General features: G+C 33.6%; 1 protein-coding gene across 1 annotated transcript in view; it reads right to left on the reverse strand.

Annotated features, from left to right (window-relative positions):
- pcca (propionyl-CoA carboxylase subunit alpha) overlaps positions 1 to 16887 on the reverse strand; it is a 644470-nt gene that overhangs the window by 460693 nt on the left and 166890 nt on the right. The window contains exon 6 of the mRNA XM_039744810.1: positions 14778 to 14831. Coding sequence (XP_039600744.1) covers positions 14778 to 14831 — 54 coding nt within the window. The remainder of the gene's footprint in view (positions 1 to 14777; positions 14832 to 16887) is intronic.

Genomic DNA, 16887 nt, shown 5'->3' on the forward strand with positions numbered 1-16887 from the left:
AAGATTCAAATAAATGTATATATGGTGTGTACAAATATATGTGCGTTTGTGTGTGTATATTCACACATACATATTCTTATACATACAAGGGGGGACACAAAAAAATTGTAGAATCGGCAAATAGGATGGGAATAGGGTGAAGTTATCAACTATGCTGCTAGGTATCGTACGCCTACAAACTTGTTAATCTGTCTGCCAAGTGGCACTGTGCTGAGTTGATCGAGACGTGTATTGCTGACATGTATTCTACAATTGTGTGTGCGACTTCTGCAATTTTTTTTTCTAAGCTGTAAAAAGCACATTAGGGTCATATCGAACACCAAGACAGTGATGCTCACATTTTTCTCCATTGATGGTTGTTAATAAATAGTTTCCCCATGAACAGACTATTAAGAATAACTCTTGAGTTACTGAAGCGTCTGCAGGAAAGCACCCTTGGTGGGTATGGGGATGTGGAAGCTATGATCAGTGCCGCACACAAAACTGCATTTGCACTATGATAGCAAACCTGCACACAAATTCGTGTTAATAGACAATGAGATTTTGACAAAAAACAAAATGGTTGTTACTTTGTACCTCAAATTTAACACATTTTGATCTGTGTAACTTCTTTTTGTTACCAAAATTAAAATTGAGACTGAAGAGAAGACTATTTGCTGCCATGTTTGAAATACAGGAAAAATTGCTGGAGACCTTAGCCATAGTAACAAAAGATGAGAACAGGAAAGTTTAGGTTGGCAAAAACTGAAAAAAGGAAATATCAGAATATTACAACTGGGCCTTCTTCAGGGAAGAACTAATAGGTTACAACCTACAGATGTTCTGCAGCAATTGAAGTAAACTAAGCCTTGCAGGTTGAAGCAAACAATTTGCACAGGTGTCCCAACTTCTCTTGACTACTTAAAAACACTCTATCTTAAAGCAGAGTTGGAACAAACTGTGTTAGCCATAGCCTAACTGTGGTTGATAAAAGCAAGTTTATCTCAGTTTATACTGTGAAGAGAAGACTTTGTGTTACAGTTTTTAGAGGGCGAGTGGCAGTAAGAAAGGCATTTCTAAAGGACAGAATAGGACCTAGAAATACGGTGAACTACTTCAGATTGGGCACACATGTCATAACAATGTCAGTTACGTTTCAGCTGAGGTTTGTTCCCTGACTTGTGTACGTTTTCCTTGTAATTGTTATTTCTATTGTTTTTCAATTACTTTTCATGTACTTTTTATTCAATTATTATTTAGTAGTTAATGTGCTGTGTATTTGTGGCTCATAGCTACACTATGTTATGTAGTTGGAAGCCAAACAGGTGGGCCCACCACAATGTCAATAATGAAGAACCACCTTCAGCTTTTATATTCAGGTTGAAGAGATGACTTGCCTCAGAGTATGACTAATAGTTGTGGTTTGTGGAGTTAAGAGCTTTATAGTAATTACTGTCCGGATTTTTAGGTCTATGTTCAATTTTGCTTTGTATCTGGATGATATATTCTTTGGATTACAATTAGGACTTGCTAGCCTTGGGTAACCATTTAGTTAAATCTGTTTTGACTTATTTTTGAACTTTTTTCTCAGTTATGTCATTTTAGGTCTTTTTTGGTTATTTAATTACTTAATTACAAAATGACATTGTTCTTAATTATAAAAAAAAAACACTATTTTGTTTATTTATCCCAGAAGTTTCCAGGTATTTTTTTCCTTTCAAGAGATTTCTTGCCCCGTATATCATATTAAGAATAGTAGAATATTACAAAGACATGCTTAAAAACTAATTTTCAGTTGGGCTTTTCATACGTATTGCTAACTCTTATTTAAAAAAAGTTAAATACTATTTTTATAGTATTCTATTTTTATATATTCTTTTTTTCCTAAATGTACTGGTTTTGTGTGGTTGTGGGAGCGGATTATACATAATTTGATAGACTGGCAAATGTGTTGCCCATCATACATCACAAAAGCATTTGGTTTAAATCAAACAAACTTTTTATTCTTAGACTACTTAAGACCATAGGACACACAGAGGTTCATTTCTCTATGTTTTGCCTACCTATAATTTTTATTCGCCTCCTTAACCATTGCCATTTGGCTATAGGCAATAGATACTGTTATAACAACTAAATCCATCATCATTTATAGGAAAAATCGATAACTGTTCATAGAAACTTTTCATTTATTCTGAATACTACACTAATTTTTGTAATTTTCCTTTATTTGTTTGCTATTATTAATGTTATTTCAGAAATATCCTACTGTTTTTATTTTTACATGTTTTAATAATGATTTTTTTTTCGCTTGGTGTAAAGCACATTAAGTTGTATTCAATGTATATAATGTAATAAATAAAAACACTTATTATATCTAGCTTTACATTTAAGTTTAATTTTTTTGCAATTCATAGTCATGTAACATTAACATTTACCAAAATTAGTCTTTGGGCATCCATGACAAAGTATTTAAAAATGTAACTTCTGAAAGATGTGTGCGTTATACATGTCATTTCTTTTTAGAGAAGACAATTGAGTTAGTGTAGCTTACTTGCAAAATTAACAGTTAAGTTTTCCCTCTAAAGTTATTTAAAATCAGAACCACATTTCTTACAACAAAAGCAGCAGGATAGCCACCAAATACAAAAAAACATCCTCTGTTGCACCTTGTGTCTTTGCAACATATGGGTACATTAAGAAAGGTCATCAATATAATCTTTTTCTCAGCTTTCAAATAAAATCACACCAGAGAAATATGGCCACCGGCTACCATGGATAAAATAACTTACACACAAGACAGATTCTAAATGTATAAGCACTAAAATACTACAAAAAGGTTTAAAAAAATTTTAAAAAAGGGGAGAAAAATAAAATATACTATGAGATGCAAGTATTTTAACACATTTACTTAAACAAATACAAAAAAGTTATTTATTTGGTACTTGCTTTCAAAAACACTTGTTAAATTATTATTTTTAGAAGGCTTTAACACTCACGCTATGCAGTGTATATTTACTTGGACTAACAGTTACTTGGTCTTTAACAAGATGATTTGCACTAGTACAATGAAAAATAAGATCATAGTGCATACAGTGCTTAACTATACTTCAGCATTGTTCAAGTTACAAGTGCTTAAACAATTGGGTACAAAGCTTATATCAAGTCTAAAAATAATCTGACAAAAGTTTAGAAATTCAAAATTGTTTGTCCACTGTATAATATATACAAGACTTATGATATAATTGATTTGCTACACAGAAGCAACACACTTTGATGTCACAAAAAAAAAAAAAACACAACAACACTCAAAAGCAAATGTGGAGAAACATGTAAATGTATGCAGAAGCAAAGATTTTGTATGGCACATTTTTAATAAATAAATTAGGCTACACTGTAATCAAAATTGCTGAATAAAGTTTGACTATATCTTAAGCAAAGTAGATTGTACTTAAGTGAGGTACAAAATAAGTATACATAATCTGAAATGCCTCAGACCAGAAGTATTTTTGACATTTGCAGGTTTTGGAACATCAACTTACACATAATGAGATATTCTGGGAACACTCTTGGAAATGCAGCCAAACTAACTAAATGATGACCCACTTGTATAATAATCCATATCACCAAGCCGTTATTATAATGTATATTGAAGTAACAAATATATTAAATCTCAAAAGTTGTGAGTATGATGTATAGACAATATTTTAGTTCCCTTCGAAGGGGGACAATGCTGTTTTATTTCCACTAAAATACTTGTTTTTTTTTAGTGAGTTTATATCAGCTACCTGTTGTCACTTCTCAGGGAACTAGCCAACAGATCAGCAGTATCTCAGCCAAACTTCACTCCATCATGCCTGCTGTCCTAGAAGTCAATCACCAACCAAGAGGGCGCTACTTTCAGTTTCCGCATGGTGTGGATGTACATAACATGATTTTGCTAACATAAAAAAATATCAACATAAAAAGACAATTTGGGCAGTGTCCAGTTTTCCTAACATACTCGGAGCAATTTACTGCATTCATCATGACGCTGCTTCTGTGAACCGTAAGCAGTGACATTCCATTACTGTATAAGTCATCTACAATTTTAACCATGCAGTGCAGCACGTTTGAACTGCAGCAAAGGTGTTCTTGTGTCACTTCACAGGGGACAATGTTTTCTGACTGTGATCCGTTGCTTAGTGACTGATGCTTAACAGGGTTCAGTTATAAGAAGTAACTTATAAGAACTGGTGGCTTTTTGTTCTCCTTTTTTAATTTAACATTAATTATAGTTTAGTAATATGGTTGGCCTGGGTAAAACCTTCTCATTTTCAGGTAAACAATATACTCATTACGATGTTAATTTTCTCAGCAGAAAAGTAAAATGGTACATCAAATATCCAACACTGTTCATAATCACACTTGGTTAAAACAAAGTTTTAATTGTGTTACAGAATACATAAAATTCAGAAATCGTGATTCAGAATCACAACAGGCATCTGTAATTTCGTACGAAGTAAAGAATTACCATTGAGTAAGATATAATAGCAAATGTCTTTGAGTACATTGAAAATTTTCATTACATACATGTGTCATTGTTTATTAAAAGGATAAAGTATCTATCTATCTATTACTATAATGATCCATGATTAAGTATTCGATCTGCAAAAGCATCAAGATTCCTGTAAATTGTTGAGTTAAGGACACACAAGACAAGTACTACTTGTTTATCTGCCTATCACAAGAGTGCAGGAGAAACTTTCACTCAGTCGATTGTAACCCTGCTTGGCCATAACCAGCCAATTATCAGAAAACCCCAGCTATCCAAATAAATAATAAATTGATCATCAGAAGCAAATGTTATTGAGTATGACAGAGGCTCTATTAGCAGTTCTTTATTTATGATTGGCAGCATCAGAGACATACATAACATTAAAGAATTATGTTTATGTACAATGAGGTAAAGTGAAAGGGAAAAGGTTGCTCATCTATTTTATAGGTCTATTGACCACATTTACTGGGTTAAAAGAACAAAATCAAAGAAATGTCAATCTCCCTATGTGTTGCAAACAATATACTGGGAAAATGCTTGATCTAGTATTTTATAACACTTTGACAAGAGTAGAGTAAGTTGTATTTGCTGATTTGAATTGAAAGGTTTTACAATAGAAAAATAAGCATTCTCTAATTTTCTAAGTTCACATGATCAGTTTAAAATGAACACCTTATTCTGTAACAATGCACTTTACTACTATACTAAGCTAACTTAGCTGTGAACTATACACCAATGTGTAAATTTACACAATAGGAAACAGAAATTTCAAACTTCAGTCATTGCAGGTAGTTTTAACAAACTATGTTCTTCTCGATATTGCGATGGAAATGTACATAACACAATATGTTAGGTATCCTGTAAGTAAAACCCACAAATTGGAGACTGGGCTAGTAAGCACAAAGATATTAAAACATCTCATAGTACCAGAAAAAAAAATATTTCTCCAGTCAACAGCAGGTGGAACCGGTACAAGCTCATAACAGAGAAACCCAAGAGCAAATTCGCAGGGATCCTAATAACAATAATCTGATCCCAGTGTGCTGCAAAGCCCATCAAGCCCTTTGTTTCTTTAGTACCCTTTGCATGACAATTAGGCTGATTTAACAGTGGAGGGAGGGAGACAGAACCTGATGGAAGCTGCATTGTTTCTCTTTGACTGCCTAATTCACCACATTTCCACATTAACAGGAAGCCAAAGGAACCGAAAGGAAATTTGAGCAGGATGGAGCTTTAAAGGTAACTTACAAAAAGGGGATTAAACAGAAATAATGCCGACCTGAGGAGAAAAACAAAAAAACAAAAAAACTTTTGTTCTTGTTTAACTAAGTTAGTATTTTAGCATGGTGATTTATACTAATTACAGGGTCTAGCGGAAATGGAAGATCTTAAATTAATTTTCTGATCTTTTCCATTATCCTCAAACAAGCAGAATTATTTCAATAATGTTTATACACAAATACACATTTTATGTGTATGATTGACAGCATTTAATACATTAAGATATTGCCGCTCATACACAGATATACCCATGTAGAATACAAAGCAACACTGCTTCATAATCATGCTAATAATTATAAATAACAAAGAGAGCTTACTTGCAGTTTGGTTTGTAGTCAAGTAACAACAAAGAAAATCGGCATTTTAGTTTTGCCATTTAGATTATGTCCGCCCCTCATGTATCAGGAAACTTTCTTTCAATGTATAGGAAATGAAAAAGGGCGTTATCAACATATAAATAATATATACCAAAAGATGTTCAGAGGGGTTTAATAGTGATTTACTAAAGCTTTAAATATTTGACCATATTATATCATCTTTAAACATAAAAGCCATCAGTATTCACCTAAAATTTTAATTGTATTTCCAAATATCAATCGTGTCTAAAGACATTAGGCACTTTCCAACTGTAGGAGTTTTTAGAAACTCCACAACGTTTGTAGCATTCCCATTGCAGGAACTTGGGCTATTTTTAGTTCCTGATAGGTAGATCCCTGTACTTTTTTAGCTCCCACTCCAGGGTATGTTGTTTTCGTTCAACCAGGAACTACCATGGGTTGGGCTTCAGCAATGAATTATGCTGATTGGTTGACTTAAAGTATTAGTGCCATCTTACAAATTTGGGAATAGTTTGGACTTTGGCGTTATCTCTGAAGAAGGAATTTAAGATTCAAACCATATCAAACTATTCCTTGTGTTGTTAGTAAAAATACAGGGCAAATACAACAAAAAGGTAGAATGAAAAGATAGTCAAGTCTAGATGTGCAGATGATAATACCGCTAAATTAAGTAGCAATTAAAAACAAGAAAAACAGCAAAAATGAAATCATATTTACCATACTGTTATGATGAATATTTGCAAACTAGGAGGATGAAGGAATATCACATCAGTACTGTCAGAGTCTAACAAAGACAGTGAGATGGGCCTGTTTTCAGAGCTACAAGTTAGTTAAGTCTTCTTGTTCTTGTTAAAATGGCCAAAAACTGTTATCTTATTGGATCAATATATAACAGAAAGGGAATGCATGCTGTAGTACTTCAAAATAGTATCTGGCCACTTAAAAGACTTAAATACTGAGAAACACTGAAAGTCTTCCCTGTACTAAGACATTTTCTCATAATACCCGACATAGGTCTTCTCTCCTCGGCCAAAGCTATCTGGAAGCTGACATAATGTTTTGAAATGTTTATTCGTACAGTAGTGCAGCAAATACAGCATTCACACCTACAGAGTCCTGGATTAAAATTCGACATTGGCACGGACTGTGTGGAGTCTGCCTGGGACTATCTCCTGGAAAACCAGTATCTCTAGCAGATAACAAAGACATGTCTGTAATTGATTACTTTAAATTGGAACAGAATTGATGACTGTGATTAATGTGCATGAGTGTGGTCAATTACATGGACTGGCACCCTGTCTACACTTGGTTGTCACTTTCAGCCAAGTGCAGTTAATGTAGGTACCAACTCCCTGTAAAACAGAACTGTATAAACAGATCAGAAAAAATAGACACAAGAATATGTGTACAGCTTAATTAACTTGCACAGACAGAGTGGTTACAACAGTGAACCGTTTGAGGCTTTGCTATTACTGGTCTGCTCCTACCTGATGAGTAAGAACCACTATTTAAATAAAAACAAAAAATAAAACACAATAATGGTCTGGAAATAATATGGAAAGATAAGCAAAAGAAAACTGAAGCAGACATCCCACTTAGATATATTTGGCCTTAGCATGGTACATCATTTTACTATTACATGTTCAGGCATTACTTCATTTGATCTACTGCATTCTTAATGCATTTTGTGTTTAATCCTTGCAGGGTTCTCCTGAAACATGGTACAGCTTTCTCAGTAAGAATCCTCTTGGTACTATGTGGTGCACATATTCTACATAAGCTAATTACTTAACATAATACAAACATTTATAAGATGCCTGGTCCCACAGTCATCAGTATTTTCAGAAATAAAATTAGTTACTTTACATATAAAGTAATTTTAATGAATGTCAGAGGACACTATAGCCCATTATGGCTAGAATTTTCCTTCTACCTCAGTATAACAATTAACATTGCGTCTAAAACAAAATGAAAGATTTACACATAAAACCTAAGTGTATCTAACTGTATATATTAACTATTTCATGTCTCAGAAACCCAACCACTTCTTTTTCAATCACACAGCCCATTCATGTTAATTACTAAAGTTTCATCATTTAACAATACAGTCTTAAAAAGTTTTAAGATCACATAAGCAACTCAGTCAGATGAGATGATGTAACACTCCCCATGACCTCCTCACTCTATTCAGCTGGCTGAGAATGATCACTATGACACGTTTATGACTTTTGTTAGGATAAGAACACTGAAAAGGACAATACTGTTTTCAATGAAACCTCATGTGCATCTGAAAGACCCCTGCCATTCTAGGAGGAACAGTCATCAAGGCTTTCATCACCCTTCCTGCGTCACTGTGAATGTACCAAATGCCAGTACCATTTTCTCAATTTTGAAATTGGAATTAGAATCAAAGCTAAAGTGCACTCTGTTTACAGCACATACTGGTTAATTACCTTATTCAACAAAAGGAAGTGGTTCCCCACCCAGATGAGAGTTCCAGTCGTAATCAATATTGCCGCTGCTCATGGATCAAGCTGGTGACTGAGGTACAGGACTGAAATTAAATCAATTACACCCCCTAACTAAGCCATCTAAGGCTCACCTGCTCTGATTGGTAAGTGCCCACACCTGGGACTTAACAGTGTTCTTCCTTTTACATTGGCAAGCTAAAATCTGTTAAATTACCCCAGAAGTGGCAGTAACCTATTGTAAGGCTAATCTAGCAGTCAGCGGCCTGATTACAAAGACCTTAACTCTGTCACCACCAAGTTAAAACGTCCATGCCCAATGTTCAGCTACTGTGTACATTTCAGTTAATTATATTAGATAATGGTAATAATGATAAATGAGAAAATCCATGTTACGACAATTTACTGCATATTTTTGTTGTTTGTACATGATGCAAACTACTGTTGTCTATAAAAGTTGACATCTCATTAATAGCCAAAAACACTTTCATGGCATATATTGCTCATTCTTTTTCTCAAACACCATAGTTTAACAGAAAGCCAGAGAGAGATATTGCCCAGCCCACAGCAGTGTTGGAGAGCAGGAATCAAACTGTGAATCGGTCACATGGCACACTCAAGCAAAGACCCACACTCATTCACACTGGCTATTCATGGACAGCACTTACTAAAACCATCAATGTGTTTGGGAGTTGGGTGGAAGTTCATATGAATAACCACTATGTACTTTCAATATCCATCATTTTCTATATTTTCAATTTATTGTCTTGAATGGAAACCCCTTCATATTCATGAGCAGTGTTTCTAGAGAGTGCTGAATGGGATATTATATATTTGATTTACATATATTACTTAAACCAGCCTGCCACAGTATAGTACATAGTACAGAATAATAGTACTTAAATACAGCATCTCATATCTGACCTAAAAATAGTACCTACCTCAATCAAGTTCATAATTCAGTGTGAGAATATGGTTGACAATGATATTTTAAATTGTTAATGTAGCGTGGTTAAATTTCTTGCAAAAAGGACATCTCAATGGATGACATTCTGGCCCTGTTTTAACATGCAAAACTAAATGCTTTCATTGAAACTAGCAGTCAGGTGATATTTAAAATATTTTGAGATGGGCTTTTTCCATTTACTGGGACAAGATCAAGAACACTCAACTGTTGCAGCTTTCAGATGTTGGTCTGAGATGACAGAACCATATTCTACATTACCATGCATTAGCCATTTTTTCTTCAATCTAATGTACTCTTTGCCTTAGGTAAACATCCTTGTGCAAGTGTGTGTATATACTGTATTTTTCAAAATTACCTTTTGCAGTGTAAACACAAGTGACCAGCAGATATATAGCTGAAGAACCCTTCATTTCATTGATCAAACTGTTTTCACTCTGCAACTGAACTGCCATAGACTGAACTGAACTTTTTGAAACTGATAAATTTGAACACTAAAGACTACCGAACATCGTGGGCTTCACTTGATGCAATTTTTATTTGTACATTTCACCTTACATCAAGAGGGAATTAATTGCTAAAAACTACATCTGACTCTGCTATACGGGAAAATAGTTTCAATGTTTTATACACATACTGCATTGTTGTTATTTTTAGTTTTCAGATATTTACATGTATTAGCGTTTAAACAATTTTTTTTATTTCAAATTTTATCTACAGTAATTTGTAATTAAAATACAGATTCATAAATAATAGATCAAACATTTCAATTAATTAAAAAAATGTAAACTTTAACATCTCATAATCCTGTCACTAATTGATGCATTCAGACTTTGTAGTTATCAAAGACAATAGCACTTGCATCTGAAAGGCAACACACGTGACCCATTAACAGCAGAGTAATATCAGCTAATGGTACATTGAGTACAGTGCTAACCTCTTTCTACAAATAAAGTTTTCACTGTGAAGAATCAGCTTTTAATTAAAATGAGGCCACTTATTAAAACAATAGATTGTAGTTCGAAAGAGATGGCTGAATACAATGAATATTCAAGAGTGTGAAGAGTGGCTGGTTTTCCATGCTGTCAGTCACTACATTTACATAATCAACTGTCGATCCTTATTTCTCTCCCATTTACCTCTGCTGGTGAGTTATAATTCTTTCCTAAGAAGGAAGAAGCATGTACATAGGATTATTCATTTAGGCACAATTCTCACTACCTACTTTCATTTTAATTGCACTCAATGAACTGAATTTAAAAAAAGAAAAAAAAAAAAGAAAAATGAAACTTTGAAATCAATTGACTAACACAAGTAGCATATTGAAAAATGGCTGCCAGGAAATATTGATGACAATTTATTTATTTAAAACTACTCAACTTAAAAATACTTTAAGGTAAAATAATCAACTAAGCTTTTGTAAAATGCAATATGGACAATAAATATACTGCTTTGACAAGTAAATACTAGTATATGAAAAATATAACAGCAGAGTATAAAAATGATTGAAGAGATTAAACATTATGAAACAGCAAAGTATTTACTAACTTGTGTTCTTAACAGGAAGAATAAATAGTAGATAACATGAATGAAAAAAGGGATTAAAAAAAATCAGAGATAAAGCTTCTAAATAAGCCAATTATTTAGGTAATACTAATGTTATTAATCAAGCAGTTTCCTTCAATTTTGACATTAAAATTGATACATTAAGAGTGCTTGTAACAGAATTTATTTAAACAACTAAATGTTAATAATCTCCTACATTAAAAAGGCAACATTAAAAAATAAATAAACAGTTTGCAATTGAAGGAAAAAAAAACACCTTAGTGAACATGTATCTATTAAAATACAGGGAATTTGGAATATTCAGTTCATGAAAGACTTAAAGAAAGAAGCAAGCCTAACCCAGGATCCAATCACCTAGAATTTGCTTTGCTTGACCGCTCATGCAATATTAATCTTAAACTCGGACAGAAAAACACAGAAGAATACGCCTCTATAGACTGTCCTGATTAAGGTTGCTGGGAAGACATCAGCCTGACCTTAACCATGGATCTTACAGGCATCAAATCCCTAAGCACGCAGCAAGAGAGAGGAAACTGCACACAGCATGAGAGAGATGGGGCATCTGTAAAATTTAAGGGCTTGCTAATTGACACACGATGGTCATGTTAAATTCCCATTGCAGAAGCAGCCTTAAAACCTTTAATTAAACAGAGCACAAAAACATGCAGAAGGGGTTAATGAAGACATTGCATGTAGTATCTTTACAAACAAATGTGGCAATGTGCTATGAGCAAAAAACTGTCAGAGTATTCACTGTAAAATATAATATGTGCCTAGAAATACAGAAATCAGTTTAGAAGAGGAATGACATCCTTACTAGCAACTATTCGTTTGCTACTAAAATTAGTAAAAGTCTTTTATTAAAAAAAACAACTTAATTGATACATTTTAAGTCTAAGGGAATATTCAGATTAATATAGCTGGAGTGCAGAAGACAATGATACTATCATTAAAGTTAGTTCTATTATACATGCTAACAAGAAAGTGGTATTTCAAGTCACATAGCTTATCTAACAATATTTCTCAACTGATCATCTTTATTAGAAAAAGAAACAGATAATAATTTCCTTGTAAAAGGTTACAATAAAAATTGACCCCTTTGAGTAGAGCACTACACCATGACCTCCAGCTGCAGAAGAAAACATAAACCTTTTTACTGTAGTGGATTTTTTGTGTATGTTTAAGTTTTAACCGTTTATCGTTTTACAGAAAGCTAGCAGATGGCACCTAGAAGCAAAAAGGATAAACTATCGAAAATGTTTTCTGAAGGAGACTGGTTTTTGAGTTGTATCCTTCTTTTGATCTTAAACATATTTTGCAAATGTTTTGTGGTTTTTATACTAAAGATTTATCCATCCATATGAGTGAAAACATAAAGATACTTTTTGAGAACATACTTCAGAACAAAGCACAAAAATTCCTGCTCATAAACAATTCTGAATTTGGGCATCATCGGGTGGATACCAAGACCAGTACATAATAAATCAACTGGTAAATCACCACCATAAAATGACACAGGAATTCAATTTTTTTTTTCCTTTAAAGAAATTGGAAATTGAATACAGAAAAGCAAAGCAGCTTACACCTAAAACATTATCTTACTCAACCTGGACTAATATAATCTCCTAATGAACAAAACTGACATAACAAGAGCCTGGTAATTAAGAACTGAGCAAGAACTGAGTTACTTTATCTAGATTCTTATAAGTAAATAACCCTGTATATATGTAATTCAGAAGCATTTTGCAAATCCAGTTCTCTTGCCTCTACCTACATCTCCTCTATTATCTGAACACAGGTTATGTTCACGCACCACTGGAGAAAAAATATTTTGTTTGTAATATATAGTTCATTGGTTTCACAGTTTTTACCACGAAGAGAGGTCAACCTCATTCATACAAAAAATATACTTAAAAAATAAAAATAAAAAAACAACCCATCATCAGTTACTTTGCACTCTATCACAGAGGGTCTGAAAACCCTTTTTTGTTCACTTAAGAGGACCTATGCTTGTATTATACTAAAACACACATGGTGTTATTAAAATAAACAAATTTTACACACACACACATACATATATGCATACATATACATACATATATATACGTACATATACACACATACATATATATACAAAAATATACAGTATATACATATATACACACACACATTATATATATATATATATATATATATATATATATATATATATATATATATGCATACATACATAAAAACCTAAAGTACTTTCATAATATTAAATGTTAACATTTAAACAAAAACGGATTATTCTATAATTGTTCAAATATACAAAGGCTAAAAAACTGTGAAAGAATTTTTATAAAATGCCCTTCCAGTGTGGTAATTGATTAAAATGAGGCTAAAAAGTGCATAATAGCTACAAGAAATAAAAATGCAAATCGAAGTTCTTTAACAATTTTAAAAAATCCAGAAAAAATATACACAGAATTGTTTCTGAAGGCTTTGACATGGCAGATGAAACAAAAAATGAAGAAAAACCTAATAAATAAAATAAACCAAACCTTGCCATTTATTGTCTGGCCTGATTCTGAGTTGAGTTTAGTGGTATAGTATGTTAGCACACCTAAATAAAATCAGGCCAACTTCTAGCAATGGAAATGAGTGAATTAAATTACCTTTAATTGATATGAAATAGTCACCTGATGAAGGCTAGACAGTTAAACATTAGATACACACCTAATCATAAACTTCTCTTTATCAGCACTGGAATAAAATTTACTTTAGGTGATAAATGAACATTATGGGAGAACTGTAATATGTACATCCACTAAGGATGAGAGACTAACTCAAAATAACAACCTTATAAAAGAATTGTGTTAAGAGGATATACATCTATAAATAAAAAAATAAGTACAGTATTTAAAAAGGGTAATCACATTGGTTTCATAAGTCATATATTACTTTGACCGTCATGTAATAGGCAGAAAACATTCCATTCATTTAAGCATTTATTTTAAAACAATAATGCAAGCTCATTGTTAATAGAATGTTTTAACATTATTTTAAAGATTGTGATTGAATTTTTGGGTACAATTTTACATATATTCTACAAAATTTTATATTTTGTTAACTAGTGGTCTTTATCTTTTTTTTGTCCTTTTCTCCTTTATGTTGAGCCCTGGGTGGGTGGGGCTACCTGACACTTCAGATGAGAAGGTAACAGGGCTGCTACATGAGGTTTTATTTATGGGCTCACAGACTCCTGACAAACTGCTGAGGCAGTTCTCTCGGTTTTGCATTTTTGTGAATTTTTCTATGGTCATTTTTGGTTCTGCCTTTTATAACTTTAGACATTTGTAGTTTACACTGTATGTAACATCCTTTTTTATTATTATTTTGTATCTTTTCTTAACTTGGGTCTTGTTGCAATGTATTTGGTTTGGGTTTAATGGTGTCTGGACTGTTATTTAATAAAACAACTAAAATGAAGCCTTCATTCGGCAATTCAGTTTCCTTCTCTTCCATTAAGCAAAATTTCATAACATCCTGTTTTATAAAGCAAATTGTCTAAAGAACATCAGCATAACAAGGAGACAGTCTACTGTTGTAGTTAATTACCTGCCATAATATGCAACAAGGGTGAAAAGTGGAGAAAAAATGCTCACCAATCGTTTGGCAAATTCTTTGTTTTCAGAAAGAAACCCATATCCTGGATGAACCTGTGAAAGCAAAAAACAAAAGGTAAACCTAAAAGAAAGTGAATAAATGTAATATCATCTCACAAATTTACACTACATTTCCTTATGCAGAATAAAAATAATTATAATGAAAGTAATTTTACTGGGCTGATGTTCAATAACACAGTGACAATCTAAACATGACACAAGTCACACCTTTATTATTTTACTACTTACATTAATGTAAGATTCAAGGATAAAGCACTATCATATTAATCATATGAAAGATATTCTGAAATGTTTGGGTTTAACCCTTTTTGACATCTAGGAAAAAGGCTGCAAAACATTTTATATTCTTTTTGCAATACTGATCAAATGTTTTTAATGTCTCTTTTCTGACAGCAAAGCACACTCTTTTCTGTAGGTGCATTTCCATATTTCATATAGAGTTAATGCAAAACAAAAAGTAATGAAAGTTAAAAGAGAAAAATTGATAAAAATTGCTAAATACAAGGAGAAATTCTAACCAGAAGGGGTAAAGTAAATTCTCCCCACCAACACTGTTTTTAAAAGCATGTTCTTTTGATTAGAAATAATGACTGAAATTTGTTTTTGAATATTTTACATCATGGTCTGTCATTCATAGTCAGTCACTTCTCAGAAAAGGGCACAATTAAAATTGGACAGAAAAGTTCCAGCTGTTTATCCATGCATTCTGTTTTCTCCACAGTGAAGGAACACAACACCAATTATTTTTTACACATCACCGATGAGTTACAGTATTGGGACACATGCCCTGTCAGAGGAGAGAATATGATTTCAAGTAAGAAACTATTTAACAACGATTATTCGCATAAACCATAGATTTTCTGCAAGTCTTTTCTCTTGACAACACAGATGATACTTAACTTGAATTTTACTCATCAAGAGAGAGAAAAAAACATTCACAGATTAATTACCAACTCAAGCACCAAATCTGGCCCAAGAGTATTTTTTAATCAAAAACAAAGCAAATATACAGTGCATCCGGAAAGTATTCACAGCGCATCACTTTTTCCATATTTTGTTATTTTACAGCCTTATTCCAAAATGGATTAAATTCATTTTTTTCCTCAGAATTCTACACACAACACCCCATAATGACAACGTGAAAAGAGTTTACTTGAGAGTTTTGTAAATTTATTAAAAATAAAAAAACAGAGAAATCACATGTACATAAGTATTCACAGCCTTTGCCATGAAGCTCAAAATTGAGCTCAGGTGCATCCTGTTTCCCCTGATCATCCTTGAGATGTTTCTGCAGCTTAATTGGAGTCCACCTGTGGTAAATTCAGTTGATTGGACATGATTTGGAAAGGCACACACCTGTCTATATAAGGTCCCACAGTTGACAGTTCATGCCAGAGCACAAACCAAGCATGAAGTCAAAGGAATTGTCTGTAGACCTCCAAGACAGGATTGTCTCGAAGCACAAATCTGGGGAAGGTTAAAGAAAAATTTCTGCTGCTTTGAAGTTCCCAATGAGCACACTGGCCTCCATCATCCGTAAGTGGAAGAAGTTCAAAACCACCAGGACTCTTTCTAGAGCTGGCCGGCCATCTAAACTGAGTGATCGGTGGAGAAGGGCCTTAGTCAGGGAGGTGACCAAGAACCCGATTATCACTTTGTCAGAACTCCAGAGGTCCTCTGTGAAGAGAGGAGAAACTTCCAGAAGGACAACCATCTCTGCAGCAATCCACCAATCAGGCCTGTATGGTAGAGATGCCAGACGGAAGCCACTCCTTAGTAAAAGGCACATGGCAGCCCGCCTGGAGTTTGCCAAAAGGCACCTGAAGGACTCTCAGACCATGGTCTGGTCTGATTTGACAAAGATTGAACTCATTGGTGTTAATGCCAGGTTTCACGTTTGGAGGAAACCAGGCACCGTTCATCACCAGGCCAATACCATCCCTACAGTGAAGCACGGTGGTGGCAGCATCATGCTGTGGGGATGTTTTTCAGCAGCAGGAACTGGGAGACTAGTCAGGATAAAGGGAAAGATGACTGCAGCAATGCACAGAGACATCCTGGATGAAAACCTGCTCCAGAGCGCTCTTGA

The sequence above is a fragment of the Polypterus senegalus genome, chromosome 2, assembly GCF_016835505.1.
Source record: "Polypterus senegalus isolate Bchr_013 chromosome 2, ASM1683550v1, whole genome shotgun sequence".
In the NCBI taxonomy this organism is placed as follows: domain Eukaryota; kingdom Metazoa; phylum Chordata; class Cladistia; order Polypteriformes; family Polypteridae; genus Polypterus; species Polypterus senegalus.